A 20,737-nucleotide genomic window follows, 5' to 3' on the forward strand; every position below is an offset into this window, starting at 1 on the left:
AAAGAAAATGACTCAAGATTAAAAGCTAGAAAAAGGCTAAATAAACAACATACACAGGCAACTACACTGTGATTAAAATGTGTTTTCTTCTGTCACCTTAATGGAAAGCAGACTGTTAAAAACAAGTTCTCTCTCTTTCTCTCTCTCTCTCTCTCTCTCTCTCTCTCGCTCAGTCTCGGAGCCCAACCTGAAGGTGCGTTCACGGTTGAAGCAGAAGGTGGCGGAGAGGCGGAGCTCTCCACTTCTCCGCAGGAAGGATGGAACGGTCATCAGCACCTTTAAGAAGAGAGCCATAGAGATATCAGGTGAACTCAGATTAACAGCTGGAGACGTTTAAATGGACTCTTCAACAACCAAAGAGGAGTTTGTATTCACTGTGCTCTCTCTCTCCTCCTGCTCGGTTGTGTCCCTCGCCCAGTGTCCTCCCTCTGTAACAGCGCTCCAGGTTCTGGTCCCAGCAGTCCCAACAGTTCCAACTCAGCTATCGCCAATGGAAACACGGGATCAGTCCCCAACATCCAGACGGAGGTACACACACAACCACTCACACTCTTATTCTGAAGTGAGCTGTACACATGGTCTCGTTCAGGGCAGGGGTCACTTTTATTTTGTCAGTCGTGCACTCGTCCCCACGGCTCGAGCTCGCCCCCTGCAGTTCACTGTGGTAAGAAGAAAAGTTAAGGCAGCACAGAGCAAAGCTGAACAAGGTTCTTTATAAACCAACAGAAACACATCAAGGAAAACGACTGCACCCGACAAGTGAAGGTCTGTTACTCTTATATCAACAATCACAGGGACTCAGTTTGAAAAGCTGAGAGCTAAACATAGTGACACAGTTCGGAAGTAGTCGTCTTCTGGTTGGAGGGACATGTTGTTGTGTTACTGTAAAGAAACGACTCTTCATCAACGTGGCCGATGAGGAAAGTGAATGGTGACTCAACAGCATCGTCATCATTGATCTTACAAAGTGCAGCGTGAACACCGACTGGGACCTGACGGACAAAAAGCCTCCAAAGCTCCGGAGAGAGAAGATGCTAGAATGAGTCAGAGCTCACAGGCGATGTTAAAAACAATGGTCCTCATGTCAACCTGGATCAGTCTGCAGTGTCACCGTCAGAACGCTTCACGGAACTAACCGGTCTGTCCTTGTGTCTGCAGCTGAGGTCTCTCCATCAGACGCTGGGGGCCGATGGGACACTGAGTCCCCTGAGTCTCTACACTTCGCCCTCGCTGCCAAATATTTCCCTGGGGCTGCCTGCAAACACACACATCACGGTCAGTCAACGCAACACACTGTCACACACACTCGGGCCTGACCACTTCACACATGGCAACGGTTCAGTTACCAGGGGGGTTATCCGTGTTCCTGCCCGGCCCTGTTGACTGGAAGAGAACAGAACCAGACATTATCTAAATTCAAAGAAACATGAACTCATGTCAGTCTCTAGAGTCAGTAGAGTTTGGATCAGGGGGCTGAGGTAACCATGGTATCTACCCCCCCCCCCCCCCCCTCCTCAGGCCCCCCAGAAGCTGACTGCCCAGCAGGAGGCGGAGCTACAAGCCATCCAATCCCTGCGAGGAGGCGGAGCTCTCACGGGGCAGTTTCTGTCCACGTCCTCCCTACCCGCAGGTAGACAACAGAAATGATCACGCTGTAATGAGTTGACATGAGTTTTGAAATGTGTTGTTTTATTTGCAGCTTGTTGGGATTTAATAATGTTTCTGTGCAGGGGTCATACACGACGTGGAGACTCCGCCCACCAGCTCTCATTCGGCCCATTCCTCATTACTGCAACATGTTCTACTGCTGGAGCAGGCCCGACAACAGACTGCTATGCTAGCTGGTACACACACACACACACACACACTCACACACACACTCACTAGAATACTACCATCAGCAGCAGTGTCCAGCTCATTGTCTTCTCACTCAGTCCCCATGTACAGCCAGTCGCCGCTGGTCACGGCAGAGAGGGGCGTGTCAGGTGGGATGCGCACGGTCAACAAGCTGCCTCGCCATCGCCCGCTGGCTCGTACCCAGAGTGCACCTCTGCCCCAGTCCCCCCAGGCCCTGCAGCAGCTGGTGGTTCAGCAGCAGCACCAGCACTTCCTGGAGAAACACTACAAGGTGCACACACACACACACACACACACACACACACACACACACACAAACACACATTTAAACATACACACATTCACATACTAACATGACGTTTTGTATCTAGATGCTTTCCAAGGGGGCTGAACTTCCCAGGCCACCCACCACCCACCCAGAGGAGACGGAGGAGGAGCTAACAGAGACCAACGACATGCAGGAGGATGACGGAGGGATGGGACCTCACAGGTCGGGGTCGATTCTCCTCATCTTTATGTATCTATGGAATTGTTAACAGCTTAATGTCATTTTTGAATCTGTGATAACATTTTGCTCAGGCTTCAGAAGGAGGGGTCAGACGACAGCACGCCCTCCTCTGAGAGACTCAGCATTCACCTGAAGCTGGAGGAGGAGCATGGGGGCATGCAGGTGAAAGGGGAGAGTACCGAGAGTGAGCTGGATGAAGAGGAGGAGGATGAAGATGTCATCCAGCTGGAGGAGGCTGACGAGGAGGACCGGGGGATGTACACGCAGGTCTGTGTGAACGCACAACACTTCCCTCTGAACCCGGTGGTTCTCCACCCTCTCTCATTCCAGAAGGAGACGCGTGGACAGATTGTGAAGCAGATGTGTTGTTGATGAAGCAGTTGTTGTTGAGCTCACTGACAAATATTCAATTTCCTGTGACTGCTTCATAACAACAGTGAACTTGTATTTCAATAGTTAAATGTTTGTAAATGTCAAGTTGCAGCTTTAGATAATGTTCTGTTTACTTTTACCCTGATTATGAAACTGCTTATACGCAGCGTCATCCCACAAAGTGATGAGTCACACTTGGACTTTTGCTTCAGGTGTTTTTCACCTTCACATCGTTTAGGAACAAACTAGAATCCTCGGCTACGCAGCGTTTGTTTAACGGTATAGTGCCTACAGTACATATTGATCTGTGGCTACTAATATAGTAGAATACAAAGAATATTGTCCTTGCATGGTGATGCAATTAAATGTATAGTGCCACTCCATAAGGGCCGGGGGGGTTGTGCTCAATGCTCATGGGAAAAGCAGCTTTTATTCAAGGGGAGAGTTGAATGGATCCGTCGGAAAGTACACGGAACAAGTGCACGATGAGTCATCGACAGAAAGCTTTGACATAAAGAATTTAATTATAGAACTACACAACAACTACACATATACATATATATATATACACACACACATATATGTGTATGTTTGTAAGAGTCAAGTCAGTGTCCAGGTGAAGCGAAGCTAAGAGACTTGACAAACCACACACACAGCTGCCGACGTTGCAGTGACATCATCAACTGGTGACTCAACCACTGGACTCTGTGTGTGTGTGCGTGTGTGTGTGTGTTCCTGTATGTCTGTATACCTACAAGTGTGTCCGCCCACACATGATGACTCACCCAGATTGCAGTAGGGAGCACAGCAATGCTCCCTATATATAGACTCTGCAGAACATGTGTGTCTGCAGTGATCTCTCACACACACACACACACACACACACACACACACACACACACACACACACACACACACACACACACACACAGTGGAGGTCTGTGATCTGTGAAATTTCCAGAAAACTTTGACTGAATCACAATGACCTCACGTTGTCATTAATATAAAACCTGTCAATCAAACAATTAATCACTTTCAGTCTTAATTTAAATAGAATGTTTTCATACTGTTTTTATGAATGACCAGGCTGTTCTGTTCTTGATGCGCGCACACACACACACACACAGACACACAGATATCTGATTCATCCTCCTGCTCTTGTCTCACCCTCTGCCCCTCCTCCTCCTCCCATCAGGCCTTGCAGCAGATGGGCGTGTTCCAGTTGCCCCACAGACCTCTGGGACGAGCGCAGTCGTCCCCCGCAGCCACCGTCAATCTCATCAAACACCTCTTCACCACTGGTCAGTTCTGGTGGTGTTCTTCTCTGGTCTGTGATTGGATGAAATCAGTGGTGTTGGTCCGCCTACCTGCGATGCTTGTTGCTTAGCAACAGAGGGGTGACTGTTGGCTGATGGTTCAGATGAACGAGCTGAACTGAATGAAAAATCATAAATCAGTTGTGTCGCCTGTTTTTTAATAGAGTGAGATCCCTGGTTAGTGTTGCTCCTTCTTGTTTGTTCATCTGTTGTGTTGCTGCTCTTCTCTGTCTACACAAACTGCATATTTCATGTACTTATTGTGTCCGGAGGTCTGGGCGACTGCATCACTCTCCTTGTCTGCAGGAAGTTTTATTTACACAAACCTCAAATAAGAGGATAAAACGAAGCCCCTGTCTGAATCCTGGTAAATAAGCAGTAACATGTTAAACACATGACGGAGACAGTGAAGGAAAACACACTCAATGAGCACATTGTTAGGAACACTATACTAATAACGGGTAGTTCCTGTCTTTGCTCTTGAAACAGCCTCAGTTCTTCATGTCACTGAACCTACAACACGTTAGAAACTCTCCTGAGGTCCCAGGTTGACACGACTGCATGGAAGCACATGAACCTGCTCAGCAACAAAACTTAAAACATGAGATCCCAAATGCAACACATGCAAATTTCATCCATCCATTTTCTACTGGAGCCTCCTGGACATGTTAGCAGGGAATCACAGGACCGACACACAACCTTCACACTCACTGGATTGTGTGATGTGATGGTTGGGACAAGTCTCCTCTCATTGAAGTGTGTTTATCAGAAGTCATGTGGCCACTTACTGCACGTGTACATACTGTCATCTTGTGGAGATCACTTGTTACTGCAAAACATCATGAAGGATCATTAATACTCATTTATGTTGTCTGGGTAAATTGAAGCTGATAATTTATCATTACATATATTAATTTATATTCAGCTGGTCACTGGTCTTCGCTGGTTTCCTGCCCAGGTCTTGTGGGTGTTTGCTTTGAGGAGACGTGGTTCTCACATCTGTCCGTCTCCCACTGTCCTTCCAGGCCTTGTATACGACAGTCTGATGTTGAAGCATCAGTGTGTGTGTGGCAATGCTCACATCCACCCAGAGCATGCTGGGAGAGTTCAGAGCATCTGGTCCAGACTGCAGGAGACAGGCCTGCTGAACCGCTGCGAGGTACACACACACACACACACACACACACACTTTTAGCAGATGTGATGTGAAAATAATACATTTCCTAACGTTAACCCTGAAGCAAGTCCACGTGTCACTAACGTACAGAAGTCAAAGATCTGCTGTGAACTTTGTACTCACAGCAGAGCGACACCCACATTACTGTATTGTAACTATGAGGTATCCCAGCATGCAACACTTTACAACATTCACCTTCCAGAGAAACCTTCAGGGTAGTTTACTGTAATCATTCACTGTAAACAAATTCTAATGTCCAAATTAAGAAATGCAAAGCCCTTACCCAGTGTGTGTGTGTGTGTGTGTGTGTGTGTGTGTGTGTGTGTGTGTGTGTGTGTGTGTGTGTGTGTGTGTGTGTGTGTGTGTGCGTGTGCGTGTGCGCGTGTGTGCATGTGTGTATGTGTGTGAGCAGAGGATTCGTGGGCGTAAAGCGTCTCTGGATGAGATCCAGTCCGTTCATTCAGAGTTCCACACTCTGCTCTATGGAACCAGTCCACTCAATCGACATAAACTGGACCACAAGAAACTGCTGGGTAGCTGTCTGTCTGTCTGTCACTCTGTCTGTCTGTCTGTCTGTCTGTCTGTCTGTCTGTCTGTCTGTCTGTCTGTCTGTCTGTCTGTCTGTCTGTCTGTCTGTGTCTGTCCGTCTCTCTCTCGTCTTCGTTAGATGCAGAAAGTTTTATTTGTATATGAAAAAATAAATTTACTGACATTATATGTTTTATTGCAGTAATGTGTTGATGTGGTATTTGTGATACGTGTGTGTTTCTATCCAACATCAACATTCTCTGTGATTCCTCCTCAGGCTCACAGTGTCTGTAACGTGTCTGTATCCAGTCTGTAATGTGTCAGTAACGTGTCTGTAACGTGTCTGTAACGTGTCTGTAACGTGTCTGTAGCGTGTCTGTAACGTGTCTGTAATGTGTCTGTAACGTGTCTGTAACGTGTCTGTAGCGTGTCTGTAGCGTGTCTGTAGCGTGTCAGTAGCGTGTCAGTAGCGTGTCTGTAACGTGTCTGTAACATGTCAGTAACGTGTCAGTTACATGTCTGTAACGTGTCAGTAACGTGTCTGTAACGTGTCTGTTTCCTCTGCTGATTGGTTGTTTCAGGTCCAATCAGCCAGAAGATGTACGCTGTTCTTCCCTGTGGAGGCATCGGGGTGAGAGATGATCTGTTTCTACACTGTGGTCTGTATATAGTCTGTTGGTGTGAAGCCCCAGACTGAGCTCTGTGCTGCCCCCTTCAGGTGGACAGCGACACGGTGTGGAACGAGATGCACTCGTCGGCCGCGGTCCGCATGGCGGTGGGCTCGGTCATCGAGCTGGCCTTCAGAGTGGCGGCAGGCGAGCTGAAGGTAACAAACTGAAAATAATCACACGTGAACACGCCCTTGTGAAGATAAACCTCCTGCTGACTCCTCCTTCTCTCTGTTTGTGTTTGAACCAGAACGGCTTCGCAGTGGTGCGACCGCCAGGCCACCACGCCGAGGAATCCACCGCCATGTGAGTGCAGCCACAGAGTCACTGATACACAACTAAAGACTGGATACTGAACGTCCTGGTGATGACTAACGAGCACCCATTTGTGTGTGTGTGTGTGTGTGTGTGTGTGAACAGGGGCTTTTGTTTCTTTAATTCTGTTGCTATCACCGCCAAGCTGCTGCAACAGAAACTAGGAGTGGGCAAGATCCTTATTGTGGACTGGGTGAGTAGCCACACACACACACATACAGACACACACACATGTCTGTATCATAGTATTCCACTGACCTTCTTTCTGTCGCTGCAGGACATTCACCACGGTAATGGCACACAGCAGGCCTTCTACAGCGACCCCAGCGTCCTCTACATCTCCCTCCATCGGTACGACAACGGAAACTTCTTCCCTGGCAGTGGAGCTCCTGAAGAGGTACACACACGCACACACACGCACACACACACACACACACACACACACACGCACACACACACACTGTATGTGTCAGAATTGGTGCTTCTCTGGTGTTGAGGACGTCTCTGTCTCCCCCTGCAGGTGGGATCAGGTGCAGGTGTTGGTTTTAATGTCAACATAGCATGGACTGGAGGAGTGGAGCCCCCTATGGGTGATGTGGAGTACCTGACGGCCTTCAGGTAAACCTGCTTTCACCTCCTGTGCTCAGAGTTGAGAGAAGAGTTGCTTCATGTTGTGTACGAACCTCAAGGAAGGAACATCAAGGCTTGTTTGTGTGCGTGTGTGTGTGTCTGTGTGTAGGACTGTGGTGATGCCCATTGCCCAGCAGTTCAGCCCAGATGTGGTCCTGGTGTCTGCAGGCTTCGATGCAGTGGAGGGTCACCAGTCTCCTCTGGGGGGCTACAACGTTTCCGCCAAGTGTGAGTACCACCCTGCTAACCAGGTTGTGTGTGAGTGTCAGGTTGTGAGTCGGTGTCTCTGAACAGTGACCGGTGTGTGTTGATAGGTTTCGGTCAGCTCACGCAGATGCTGATGGGTCTGGCGGGGGGGCGGGTTGTCATGGCGCTGGAGGGTGGTCATGACCTCACCGCCATCTGTGACGCATCGGAGTCGTGTGTGTCTGCGCTGGTGGGAGACGCGGTGAGTCAGACCAGCATCGATATTCATAGTTATTCATATTTAAATTTGAACCGTATGGACTAGAAGTCGCTCTGTGGGGACCAGTGACTGAGGACATGGGGTTTATAACTAATAAGACATTTGAAAGTTAACGGAAAAGTTCAACATATAACTTTCTTCTTAGCTTCACTAGCAGGTTGTAGTTAGCTTAGCATAAAGCTAAAGAAGCAGCTGGATCTTTTACAATCACTAATTAGACCAGGATTTGCATCTCATGTGTTTAAACTGATACTTTGAAGGAGTTGAGGGTCAGCCGGCCAGTAGAGGGCTCCACTCTCCTTCAGCCACAAATTAAAACAAACTCTGTGTCCTCTCTCCTGGTTCATGTTTGTGGGATGTGTTTTCAATCTGTGGGTCCATGTCACACACTGTTCACACAACTCTGTCTCCATCAGTGTGACTCTGAGTGTCCGTGGCCTCAAGAGACGCCGTGTCCAAAAGCCTGTGCCTCTCTGGAGCGGGTGATAGAGATCCAGAGTGAGACGCCCACACACAAAGATTCAGTAAATACACACGATGAGGAGAAGAAGGTCCTGATCCTCTGTCCCTGTGTGTGTCTCTGTCCCCCCAGACAAACACTGGCCTTGTCTTCAGAGTTTGTCTCAGACCAGTGGCCACTCGCTACTGGACGGCCCACTTGGGGCTCAGGGCCAATCAGAGAAGGACGAGGCAGAAACGGTCAGCGCCATGGCGTCGCTCAGTGTGGACGTGGAGCAGCCCGGCTCCGGTCCTGGGAACTCGGGAACCAGCAGGTGAGCAGTGGACCGATGCTAACGCTATGTAGCTTCGTGAAAGCTTCATTACCTCTGATGTACATGGGTGTGTTTAACGTTGTGTTGTGCACCGCCCACAGGTCCACAGAGGAGCCAATGGAAGAAGAGCCTGTGTTGTAGGAGGAGCTTAAAGCGGAAGCGCACAGAACTCGATATTCACCTCCTTCTAGCACCTCCTCTTCCTCTTCCTTTTCTTCTTCCTCCTTGGAGTTTGTGTTGGCACACACACACAGTGGAATTGTGCTGTTGAGGAGGACTCTGATAGACTGAGGAGAACATTACGGAGACGGGGGGGTTCATCAGCTCCAGGAGGAGCAGACGATTTGTTAGCATCTCCGATGGAAGCCCGAGGAGGGGAGTGGCAGCAGGACCTGCACACAGCACCACTGAACCCCTCCCCTCCACCCTTCACTCATCGGGGGAAACCGTAGTTTGAATCCCAACAGGACTCCAGGCTGACGACTTGTCTTCTTGTGAGTCTGACGCTGCACCAGAGGGACGCGGGTGGAGGAGGAGGAGCGATTATTCAATGAGCAAAGGAGGAGGAGGAACTAGGTGCCTTGTTTTCCACAAACCGCACCACCACCGCAGCACCTCAGCAAACCAACCAGCCAATCCAGACTCACAAACACAAACACACACACACACTGCTGTTGTTTCACACAGTTCATTTTCAATCTGTCCAGTTGTGAGTCTTTGTTTCTTCATCTTGATGCCTTAATTTGTTCTTGTGTCACTATTTAACAACCAGGACGGAGAGAGAGAGAAACCAGATGATTCAGAGATGAATCCAAGCTGCTAAGATTTGTATTTCAACCTGATGATGTTCACGTCCGATGTTCCATCAGACTTTGATTTGTGTCTGAGGGGGAGGAGCCTCTGAAGCCATCGTTACACTAGAAACATCCACTGAAGATCTTCATTGAATATTAATATTTATATAAACCATAATATTCAATCAGACTTGGATGGAATCTGGTGAAAGTGTCTCAGGATCAGCTCAGTTTTAGCAGAATTCAGAGTTTTAGTCACATCACGTTAACTTCAGCCGTGTCTCTACCCCCCCCCCCACACCTGAAATTGTAAGATGATCGTTTGATGTAAATACCGTTCTGCCCTGTTGCGTCACAGCAGACTCAGTGTGGTCACTTTTCTAAAACTGTACATACACATGTGTATAAAAAATACTTTTTTGTATAAAAAAGCTAAATTAATATTAAACACAATATGCATACACTATTATATACATATATATGTATGTATATACAAACACATGCACATACACATATATATTTATGTAAACAGTGTTGTATCCAATCAGATTGGATCTATGAATATATTCTATTTGGAGATTTGATGTTTTAGCTGTTTGACAGGAACTAAGCACTGAAGTCTTCGGGTCGGCACCTGTGTGTGTCTCTTTGTGTGTTTTACAGACGCTGGCTGTTGTTAAGGTGGTTGATGTTGATGTTGTTGTTGGTGAACAGTGACGGTCAGTTCCTCAGGCAGGTCCAGGACCAGGCAGGGAGCAGGCAGGGTGATGAGGTCAGAGGTCATGATTGGGTAAAGAGGTCCAGTAACAGGGAGAGAGCTGAGGAGTGACCTTCGACCTCCTGGACCGAGGGTCTGAACTGAGATATCACTGAGCAACATGTGTTCAACATGTGAATCCATCAATCTTTTTAATCTACACTAAAAGACTAATAACACTATTAAGCTTGTTTACTTATTGCATTTCCTCGACCTGAATAATTTGGAACTGCTAAAATCCCTGTGTTTAGTAGAGCTGGTGTAATTACTGCTACTGCCTAAAGGGGGAGACATGTTCTGCACTGCAGCTTTAAAGAGGAGAACCGTCTGATTATGTTTTGTCGGAAGGACATAAATTAATTTAGTGTATTTTCAATTTCCACACGTGGAAACAGCAAAAATGCCAAAAAGAAAAGACATTTAAAAGTTCAAATGTCATTACTTTCCTGTTTGTGTCTGGCGGCGGTTTAATTAATTTAGTTGTGCCTTCTTCCACAATGTTTTACTTGCACATATCCATGAATATTTATTTTTTATTTTTAATATAAAACAGTAATGGATAAAAAGTTAATACTACTATTGATTAGTTTCATCTTGTGACCCCTCAAGCTTTTAAAATTATAACTGATGGATCATTTAAAAAGTTATAATCACAACTGTTAAATTAATTGGAAAAGTTGGTAAAATTATGTAATTATATTCACACCACTGAAAAACAACACAACTGTTTAAAACACTACACAAGTTTATAACACACTGAGAGCATCAAGACGCACAGTGTGATCCTCACGTCTGTTTCATGTGGTGACCGGTGACGTGTGTTTCCTGTCGTCGCACAACTACTTCTGTCAAAGAGCAACACAATATATGTCCTGAGTGCGACAAACACAAGAGGTGAACTGTTACTGTTCAGATTTGGTGGCAGCTGGAGGACACACACACACACACAGTTTGTGGAGTGAGGTTTTATCACAGGCTCTGAACATTTAAAGCAACACAATGTGAGTGGTGTTGACACAGTGTGATGGTTTGTGTTGTCGGTCACTTCCCCAGTCCAGAGGCTGCACAGCTTTACTGTCGCACACAAACACACACACAGACTCACTTTTTGCTACACGAGTTCCTACTGTACATTTCTTGATATGTTTGATACTGTGGTGTACATGTAGTGTCCTGCTGTGATTGGTTGAGAGGTCGGAGCTGTCCCCTCGTCTGTTTGTCCTCCCTTTGTCCCTGAAGGGAGACCCCCCCCCCCCCCCCGTGACAGACTGACAGTTTGAATCAGTTCCTGTCGGAGCTGATCACAAGCACATTCCTGACTCTTCTTCGTCTGTGCTGTTAAATCCAGATCCTTTCCTGTTGCGACGATACGTGTTTAATTCTTTCTGACTCACATGTATATAAACGTGCATATATACGTGTACACATGTGCAATACACGCTATTCGAGCAATCTATTACTGTGACTATTATTGATGATTATATTTGTCCCCTTTTCGAGCTTTCAGCCCTCTTCCCCTCGTCCTCGGTGTTGCAGGAGCTTGAAAAGGGAAAGTGACTCTCGTGACTCTTCGGTTTCATTTCAGGCTTGTGGACGTTTTGACGAAGCCCTTTTTTATTAGTCTCACTGTAATGTTGTGACGTTTCTCCTGATTCTGTTCCTTTGTTTTTTTTAAAAGTGGGCCTGTTGTTGAACTTGTCTGGAAACTCAATAAAGCAATTCACTGATGTTTCAGTTCCCTCAGTGTTTCACATGGCTGATTGTTATGGATATAGATCAATATTCTGGTCGAATGATTTTATTTCCTTTCTTGCCTTTTTCAGATAAGACAAATGAATGTCTGTTTTCTAAATATGATGTTACAGCTAGCAGACTGTTAGCTCCTTGCTAACTCAGCAGATCTGGAATCACTATATCTGACAAATTTTTTATTAGATTTAATATTTAGTATTTAATAGAATTTAGGCTTCAAATCTAAATCTGCTCACATCCCTGACAGAAAAGAGTCCATTGTGTCCAAAGTGAAAACATTGTTCTTCTCCCTGCAGCTCGAGAACTCGTCATCAGCTGCTCAGTGTTGTTTTAAAGTGCGTGGTTCCCTTTAGAGCCAGAAACCCGTCAGCCGCTCTCCGGTGAGTAGATCTTGATGAGGTGCTGCAGCTCGGTGGGAAACCCAGTGACCGGGCAGCGGCGCTTTGCCTTCACGTACATGTAGACGCAGCGGTAACAGAACACGAAGCCCGAGGTCGACAGCACCGTGGAGTTGGTGCAGAGTCTTCGGCAAAGACGACAGCTCCTGCTGCCGGAGCCCGGAGGAGCTCCTTCACTGAGCTTCACCGGGAGCGATGGAGCCTCCTCCTGCAGGTGGAGGGGGGGCGGAGGAGCAGGCAGGGAGGTGAGTGTTTTCACGGTGCTCTGGTTGTCGGAGGAGTACCACCACTCCAGGAACTGCAGGAAGAAGACGCCCATGGACAGGGAGGTGGAGAGGGAGAGGGCCACGCCCCTCGCTGCCTGTGACATCACCCACCACGCCCTCATCACCAGGCTGCCAACAGAAGAGCAATGCATTGTGGGTTGTTGGATTTAAGACTGAAATTCATTCAAGAAAAAACTTCTTATCCGGAACTTTTGTGATGATTGTTCCCAGTCAGTTAATTGACCACACACACACACACCCACACAAACACACACTAATGAACTATTCCACACGATTTCATGGATCTTTTCAGTGGATTCAATTAAAGCATGAATCAAATCATGTTTGCATGATTTGATTCATAGAGAGAGAGAGAGATTGATTAAAGGGATCTACCTCTTGTCCGTGAGGTCGGTGGTGTCACCGCTCTTCAGCTCCATGTCTCTGACATCTTGGGCGTTGAGTCGTGCCAGTCTCACCCTGGCTAACCACAGCAGAGGACTATGGGTCTTAGAGACTCCGAAGACAAAGAGCAGCTGCTGGCAGAACACCCAGGCTTGCCAGGCTGAGCTGACGTACGGGTAAGCTGCCACCGCCGCCCGGTACAGCCTCCGGCCCCTGGAGCGCGCCAGCTGGATGGAGAAGTCCTCCTCGTCCCTCTGCTTCTCCAGCGTGGCCTCCAGCTTGGCCCGCAGGTACGGCACCAGACACAGAAGGAGAAGCGATCGCCAGTGCGACTTCCTGTGCAGCCCCAGGCGGACAGGAAAGCCCCGCCCACCTGAAACCCGTTTCAGGCCGTAGAAGTTCTCAGAGAAGGAGGCGCTGCAGTGGGACAGGAAGTGGTTCTGGAGGAGGAGGTCCAGCAGCAGGTACAGCTCATCAAAGCGCCGCCACAGGACGCCGAACCGAGCCGGGCTGCACTCTGCCAGGACCTGAGGACCAACAGCACCAGGTGGTCAGTTAAAGCATGAAAACAAAACACTGACCCACTTTACTGTGTTCATGCTGCTGCACCTTTCAAACACTTTCCATAACAACAGATGAAATGATAATCACTTTTTAAATAATAGATCCTTGAACTTGACTGAGACTCAACGGCCACCTGATGATTCTGAAGCTGAGATTAAAACAACTCAACAAGTTGATGATGGGGAGGAGACCTCGGGGAAGACCCAGGACTAGGTGGAGAGATTATATCTCAACACTGGCCTGGGAACGCCTCGGGATCCCCCCGTCAGAGCTGGTCAATGTGGCCCGGGAAAGGGAAGTCTGGGGCCCCCTGCTTGAGGTGCTCCCCCCGCGACCCGACCCCGGATAAGCGGACGAAAATGAGATGAGATGAGAAGTTGATGATCGATGAAGAAGTGAAACTTTATAAACTGTATAAACTGTTTAATTCGTTCTTTAAAGTTCAGAATCTCTGGTTTTGTAAAAGCTGGAACCTCCAGTTCTGAGCTGCTCCCTGATCACAGAACAGAACCTGAGTATCCGAGGTGCACAGGGACAGTGGCAAGCTGTGATTGGACAACAGTGTTTGCAGGCGGGGCTTAGAGACCAGTGAACCACTCACCTTGAGGGCGTGTCTCAGTGCAGGTTTGAGAGCGTCCATCAGAGTCTCCTGCGCCACGACCTCGAAGATGGACGGCTGCTCGATCCCGGCGGTGGACGTCAGGTGAGCTCCGGCCTGAGCCATGGCTGCTGCACAGTCACAACACAAGAGGTTTCATACACACAAGTATTATCTAGATATTATATATATATATATATATTCAGAAGCATCACAATCACTTAATGAATAGCTGTTTAGCAAACTGTTTATACAGTTAAAACATTACACTCCCCAGAATTGATCATGTTACTGAACGATCAGAGTCCAACTGCACACATTTAAAAAATCAGTTTCTATTAGATGTTGCTTTTTACTTTTGAAATGTGTTAAACAAACTGAATTTAATATCGACTGGAAGAAATCTATAAAGACAAACTGGACTTGTTATTAAAAAAACATTTCTGATGCCATTTGAGCCTCAGAGAGAAGTGACGTGTGCGTCAGGGTCAAAGTTCAAACACTCAGCAGGTCAACAACATGTTAAACATATAACAGGTTAAACATATAACACGTTGAATATATAACACGTTGAATATATAACACGTTAAACATATAACACGTTGAACATATAACATGTTAAACATACAACACGTTGAACATATAACATGTTAAACATATAACAGCAGAGACCTGGATCCTGAGGCTCAGGACTTGTCAGTCTCATGGAAACATTTCAAAGCTCGCTGAGAGAAACTTGGTTTAACAGACGCTTCACTTCACACGCTCACAGTCTGTGGCCTCTGAGCCACAAGACGAGCTCGTCTCAATTATAATGAAGATCTTTGTTAAACATGATAAAACGCTGGAGGAGCACGAACCTTCCTCTGCTGCTGGGGAGCTGCTGCTAGCACCTGCTAGCTGGTTAGCTCGTTAGCTGCTGTAAACAGCTGCTAGCCTGTTAGCTGCTGTTAGCTGCTGTTAGCAGCTGTTAGCTTGTTAGCAGGACGTCATGTGTCTTGTTTCCTTGTTTATCATCTTTCTCTCTTCTTCTTCTGTTTCTCTTCTCTTCCACATGTTCTCACGTTCATTCACAGCAGGCAACACTTCCGCCTTCAGGTGTTGGACGTCATGACGCAGCGGCACGTCGCTCGTGACGTAACACCTCTGATGTAAATTCATGATAAAAAGTTCAAATGTAAAATAAACAAAGAAAATGAAGGAAAATGTAAAGAAATCAGCTGAAAAACAGAAATCACAGATTCAGATTAAATCAAAGACATAAAAACAGCTAAATAACAGAAGTAAAATGATATCTAGAGCATAAACTTTCACCTTATTCCTAATATGATGGAAATATATTGTTATTCATTATGTATAATTTAGATTATATTATTTACCACTATGTTAATGCTGGTTGATTCCTACTCTTTTATCTGTTGTGATGCATGAAGGTTTAATCTTTGTCCTATTTTTTAAATTTTCTATTAAAATATTGAAAAACAGTAATAATAACCTGTGGAGTTCTTTTTACATCTCAGCTCGCATGTCAGTAAACATGTGAATGTGTGATATGTCCATGAGACTCTGAACACAAACAGACGTTATATAATATTTAAGTCTGTGGCACAAAAACCAAAACGTGATGGAAACATGATGGAGGAGCTTCCAGAGTTTAATGCATGAGACGAAATATTCAGTGATTTCAGTGGATTAAAGGATTAATGAGCAAAGCTGACGGCAGCGGACGTCTCCATCATCTGTCTCTCCATCATCTGTCTCTCCCTCCACCTCTCTCTCTCTCTCTCTCTCTCTCTCTCTCTCTCTCTCTCTCTCCCTCTCTCTCCCTCTCTCCTTCTCCCTCTCCCTCCATCCTCTCTGTCTGTGTCGAGTGAACCAGTGAGGTCAGTGGACGTGTAGAAGTTGAAGATCCAGAATGGAGACGTTTGGGTTCCTCATCGACAGCAGAGGTGAGTCATCTTTATTTTCTCTGTTGTTAGAGTAGAAATCATCTTCTTTTCTTTTATCCATTTAAATGATGTGATACAGAGTCATTAGAGATGTTCACTAAATTGAATCTGCTGCTCTTGGGATTATGTCATTAGATTTGAATGAGATGATGAGGACAGAGCAATAGTAAAAATAGATAAAATAAATAGAGATCTTATTGTAGAAGGTACATCAGAGGTTATGTGATCAGTGTGATGACAACTAAAGTCTTTATTTATGTCTCATACACTAACATCAGGATATTTTAGGATAGGAAGCAAAAAGGAGAGGGAACGTCAGTCAGAGATGGTTATGTGGTGTTTACTTTCCTGATTGGTCGATGTTTATGATCGAGGTTGCTCCACTGCCCCCAAGTGGACATGAAAGATACATACAGACAATGACTGCACCTTTAAGTATTTATTGGATCCACGACCTCTGAGTTAAATGTAAAACTCTAAACTCTGCTTTTTAATTTCCAGTCCCGACCGACGACAGCAGAATCAAACCACCGAGCCACGTCCAGCTCCAGTGACCAGGCCGCCTTCAGACGAGATGTGTCTCCTCCTAATCCCGCCCCCTCTCCTCCTTCTCCTCCTCCTTTCAGCCTCTCACCCCGTCAGGTGCTCACACTCGTGCCCCCCCCTCTGTGCTTGTTACGAGCGCGCCGACCTGGTGGACTGCCGTGCACGTGGATTCGAACACGTTCCTCTGGGCCTCCCTCACGGAACCTTGCTGCTGGAGCTGGGAGGGAACAACCTGACTGAGATCAGCTCTCAGGTCTTCACTGGCCTGTGGTCGCTGAAGGTCCTGGTGATGAGCAGCAGTCAGATTCAAGTCATTCAACCACAGGTGACCACCGGCTCCTCTTCCTCAGGCTGTGATCTCCAGGATTCAAGGAGCATTTTAACCATCAGTCTTTCTCCACAGGCCTTTCTCTCTTTGTCCTTCATGGAGAAGTTGGATCTCAGTTGGAACCAGTTGACGTTGCTCCCAGTCGACTTCTCCACCAGTCTGTCTGCGCTCAGAGAACTTCGACTGGATCACAACAACTTATGTTACTTATCTGGACACAGGTACCTGTCTGTCCGTACCTGTCTTCATCTGTCTGTCTTCACCTGTCTGTCTGACACCTGTCTGTCTGACGTCTGTATGTCTTCACCTTTCTGTCTTCACCTGTCTGTCTTCACCTTTCTGTCTTCACCTGTCTGTCTGACACCTGTCTGTCTTCACCTGTCTGTCTGACACCTGTCTGTCTTCATCTGTCTGTCTGACACCTGTATGTCTGACACCTGTCTGTCTGTCCCCCCCAGCCTGGCATATCTGGACAACATGGAGAAACTGGACCTGAGCTATAACCAGCTGGTGTCTGTGGGTCCTGGTGTGTTCAGAGGTCTGTCCAGGCTCAGGCAGCTCCACCTGCACCACAACAGACTGAGTGGGCTGCAGCGGGGGAGCCTGGACATGCTGCCTGGACTGGAGGTGCACAACTGTCTGTCTGTCTGTCTGTCTGTCTGTCTGTCTGTCTGTCTGTCTGTCTGATGACCTGTCTGTCTGTCTGTCTGTCTGTCTGTCTGTCTGTCGGTCTGATGACCTGTCTGTCGGTCTGATGACCTGTCTGTCTGTCTGTCTGTCTGTCTGTCTGTCTGTCTGTCTGTCTGTCTGTCTGATGACCTGTCTGTCTGTCTGCCTCTCTGTCTGTCTGCCTCTCTGTCTGTCTGATGACCTGTCTGTCTGTCTGTCTGTCTGTCTGTCTGTCGGTCTGATGACCTGTCTGTCTGTCTGTCTGTCTGTCTGTCTGTCTGTCTGTCTGTCTGTCTGTCTGTCGGTCTGATGACCTGTCTGTCGGTCTGATGACCTGTCTGTCGGTCTGATGACCTGTCTGTATGTCTGTCTGTCTGTCTGTCTGTCTGTCTGTCTGTCGGTCTGATGACCTGTCTGTCTGTCTGATGACCTGTCTGTCTGTCTGTCTGTCTGTCTGTTTGATGACCTGTCTGTCTGATGACCTGTCTGTCTGTCTGTCTGTCTGTCTGTCTGTCTGTCTGTCTGTCTGTCTGTCTGTCTGTCTGTCGTCTGATGACCTGTCTGTCTGTCTGCCTCTCTGTCTGTCTGATGACCTGTCTGTCTGTCTGTCTGCCTGTCTGTCTGTCGGTCTGATGACCTGTCTGTCTGTCTGCCTCTCTGTCTGTCTGCCTCTCTGTCTGTCTGATGACCTGTCTGTCTGTCTGTCTGTCTGTCTGTCTGTCGGTCTGATGACCTGTCTGTCTGCGTGCAGGTGCTCCAGCTGAGCTACAACAACATCTCTCAGATCGACAGTGACGCTCTAGCGCCCCTCTACAGTTTGGCCGTTCTCGCTCTGGAGGGAAACAACCTGCAACACCTCAAGTTCAAGACCTTCCTCAGCCTGCACACCACCGCCACTCACATCCAGCTGTCAGGTGTGTTGGTTTGAATCCCGTCCACTGACACTCTCCATGGTGGTGCTGGCTTATTAACTTCATCAGGATTCATCATCTGGGGACCAGGAAAATGTATAATATCACAATCAGGACCATTCTGGTGCGTTTTAGAAAATGAAATCAATCTGGTATAAAATGGCTTCTTGCTCGTTATTCTACTTCTACCACTAAGTAAACAAATATTTATTTTAATCGCACATAAGGAAGATTTTATTGCAGATCTTTATATATGATATTATCTCATGCTCTGACATAAAGAGCCCTCTGGATGTGTCAGGAGTTGAAGGGCGACATGAAACAGTTAATACTGAATCAGCTGAATAGGACCTGGTCAACACAACATCTGTTTCCTCAGGGAACCCGTGGAGCTGCGACTGCGAGCTTCATCGCGTCTTCAGTAAGATCCTCTACGTTCGCCACCTCCACATCGACGACTACCGGAACGTGACCTGCCAGGAGCCGCCGCAGCTGGCCGGGGCCTCGCTGGCCTGGGTGGACAGCCGGCTCTGCATGGCGGAGACCGTCACCGTGCTCGTCATCACGGTCACCGTGCTGGTCAGCGTGGTGGCGGCCGTGGTCATGGCTGAGAGGAACAGGAAGAGTCACCGTGAGAAGAACTGGGACACGGAGTCACAGACTCAAACCCAGAGTCCACCGTCCTGAGAGCGGCGCCAGTTCAAGATGGCTGCCGTCTTCACCGTCAGAATGCGTAGACGTTTCTTACGTTTTTCCCGGTGAAAGAGATGGAACCTTTTATGTGAATTAGGGTTATGGTTTCTGTGTTTCCATTTTCTCCAGGAAGTTCCGGCAGGAACTCAGACCCTTTACAGGAACCTGGTGACACAACATGGAGTATATCATGTTGTTCAGTTCTGTAGGATTCAGCTGTTTACATGTGGAGGAGACCAGATGTTCTGCAGCTAACGTGGACAAAGATGGTTTTACTTTGAAACAGGGTTTTCAAAGTAAAACGTGGTAGTTTGTTTGGAGCTCAAATTAATATTATCAATCTTTATCACCAACCCTGTGATGAAATGCTCTAATAAGCTTCCAGAGTCTACCTGTGCTTATATTTTATATTATATTCAATAGTTTGAATGTTTGCAGTTCAACAAACAGCTGAATGTTTTACTCCATGTGACATAAGACTGTTATTTTCTATCTTGACCTTTGACCTGCTCCAGAAGAAAGAGATCCCTCTTCATCCTCATGTCCTCTTCTCCTTCTGGTGGATTTAAAACAAAGGACTTTGACCCTGTGACAGTCAGAGAGACATTCACCAGAAGAGACGGAGGTTCAGTAGAGACCATGTGTCTGGACACCACAGTGGATTAGAGCTGGACAGATGGGGGGGGGGGGGGGGGGGGGGGGGGGGGGCAGATGTCGGGATGGTTACAGCTGGAATGGAAAACATCTTTTAAATCTGTGTGTAGAGAGAATTAAACAGAAGCTGAACAGCAGGTTTTCTGTTCCTTGCTTTATTTCAATCTATTATTATTATATTTCACTTTAATTATTCCCATAGACTAAATAATGATGGTATTTCTTTTTGGGGGGGTTCCTCTTGCAGAGGTCGGAGGGAAGGTCACGTCATGAGTCATCGCTGACGTGCTCTGCGTCCTTCTTTTAGATAAACAGGTTTTAAATCTGAGCAGAACAGACGGGAACAACGAGGATTAGAGGGAGATTTACTCCAGAGTGCAACTGGAGGAGGGGGGGGGGGGCGACCTCCATTGTAAACACTAAAACTCTTATAAACTTCAAATCTAATGACGTGATGATTGACACCTCTCACGTCTCTTTGGTATATTCAGTCTTATCTTATCTTCCCTTGGCTGACCTGTGTCCAAAGCCTAATATAATATATAAACCCAGTATGTTGATTTATATAACTCATTTTTATGATGTTTTGTAAAACACCACAAAACACCATCTCCTACCGGGTTTAGAACATTTTACACTTTAGCCTTGCAGCAGTTTAAAGAAACCAGTGATGTTTTTCTAATGCACCAGTAACATCACTGAGATCTGTGACCCTCTCAGATTCTAGTGTGATCTACGTTTTGTTCTACAGTCACTAAACTATAAAGATTTACCACTGCACTTCTCACAAAATGTAAGATTCTCCTACAATGATGAGAAGCTATTTTTTAAATGTATTTATTT

The 20,737-nt window shown here is 46.8% G+C and overlaps 3 protein-coding genes across 7 annotated transcripts in view; 2 read left to right on the top strand and 1 right to left on the bottom strand.

Moving 5' to 3' along the window:
- hdac5 (histone deacetylase 5) overlaps positions 1–11,889 on the top strand; it is a 30,876-nt gene extending 18,987 nt beyond the window's left edge. For all 4 annotated transcript variants that reach the window (XM_062407554.1, XM_062407551.1, XM_062407553.1 and 1 more), the window contains 22 exons: positions 174–305; positions 419–528; positions 1,159–1,275; positions 1,519–1,630; positions 1,731–1,844; positions 1,935–2,128; positions 2,229–2,347; positions 2,437–2,632; positions 3,933–4,038; positions 5,079–5,212; positions 5,643–5,763; positions 6,340–6,389; positions 6,477–6,584; positions 6,677–6,732; positions 6,847–6,934; positions 7,019–7,138; positions 7,262–7,359; positions 7,481–7,599; positions 7,686–7,819; positions 8,254–8,335; positions 8,430–8,610; positions 8,712–11,889. In XM_062407554.1, the coding sequence (XP_062263538.1) occupies positions 174–305; positions 419–528; positions 1,159–1,275; positions 1,519–1,630; positions 1,731–1,844; positions 1,935–2,128; positions 2,229–2,347; positions 2,437–2,632; positions 3,933–4,038; positions 5,079–5,212; positions 5,643–5,763; positions 6,340–6,389; positions 6,477–6,584; positions 6,677–6,732; positions 6,847–6,934; positions 7,019–7,138; positions 7,262–7,359; positions 7,481–7,599; positions 7,686–7,819; positions 8,254–8,335; positions 8,430–8,610; positions 8,712–8,751 (2,531 nt within the window). In that variant the 3' untranslated portion in view covers positions 8,752–11,889. The remainder of the gene's footprint in view (positions 1–173; positions 306–418; positions 529–1,158; positions 1,276–1,518; positions 1,631–1,730; positions 1,845–1,934; positions 2,129–2,228; positions 2,348–2,436; positions 2,633–3,932; positions 4,039–5,078; positions 5,213–5,642; positions 5,764–6,339; positions 6,390–6,476; positions 6,585–6,676; positions 6,733–6,846; positions 6,935–7,018; positions 7,139–7,261; positions 7,360–7,480; positions 7,600–7,685; positions 7,820–8,253; positions 8,336–8,429; positions 8,611–8,711) is intronic.
- pex12 (peroxisomal biogenesis factor 12) lies at positions 11,112–15,249 on the bottom strand. Of its 2 annotated transcripts, none has more exons than XM_062407556.1 (4): positions 15,005–15,249; positions 14,148–14,272; positions 12,974–13,509; positions 11,112–12,706 (listed from the first exon to the last, which is right to left on the bottom strand). In XM_062407556.1, exons 2-4 carry the CDS (start codon positions 14,268–14,270, stop codon positions 12,280–12,282), a joined length of 1,086 nt encoding a protein of 361 aa, XP_062263540.1. In that variant the 5' UTR covers positions 14,271–14,272; positions 15,005–15,249; the 3' UTR covers positions 11,112–12,279. The 2 variants fall into 2 exon arrangements, with proteins under 2 accessions (XP_062263540.1, XP_062263539.1); XM_062407555.1 differs by having other exon boundaries at positions 14,148–14,275.
- A 728-nt stretch (positions 15,250–15,977) lies between these two features.
- Positions 15,978–19,923, top strand: si:ch211-237i5.4 (insulin-like growth factor-binding protein complex acid labile subunit). Its single transcript, XM_062408593.1, has 6 exons — positions 15,978–16,093; positions 16,595–16,964; positions 17,043–17,188; positions 17,426–17,594; positions 18,388–18,550; positions 18,927–19,923. The coding sequence occupies exons 2-6, from the start codon at positions 16,668–16,670 to the stop codon at positions 19,232–19,234; spliced, it is 1,083 nt and encodes a 360-aa protein (XP_062264577.1). The 5' UTR covers positions 15,978–16,093; positions 16,595–16,667; the 3' UTR covers positions 19,235–19,923.
- Positions 19,924–20,737: the final 814 nt, after the last annotated feature.

The sequence above is a fragment of the Platichthys flesus genome, chromosome 16 (genome assembly GCF_949316205.1).
Source record: "Platichthys flesus chromosome 16, fPlaFle2.1, whole genome shotgun sequence".
Classification (NCBI taxonomy): domain Eukaryota; kingdom Metazoa; phylum Chordata; class Actinopteri; order Pleuronectiformes; family Pleuronectidae; genus Platichthys; species Platichthys flesus.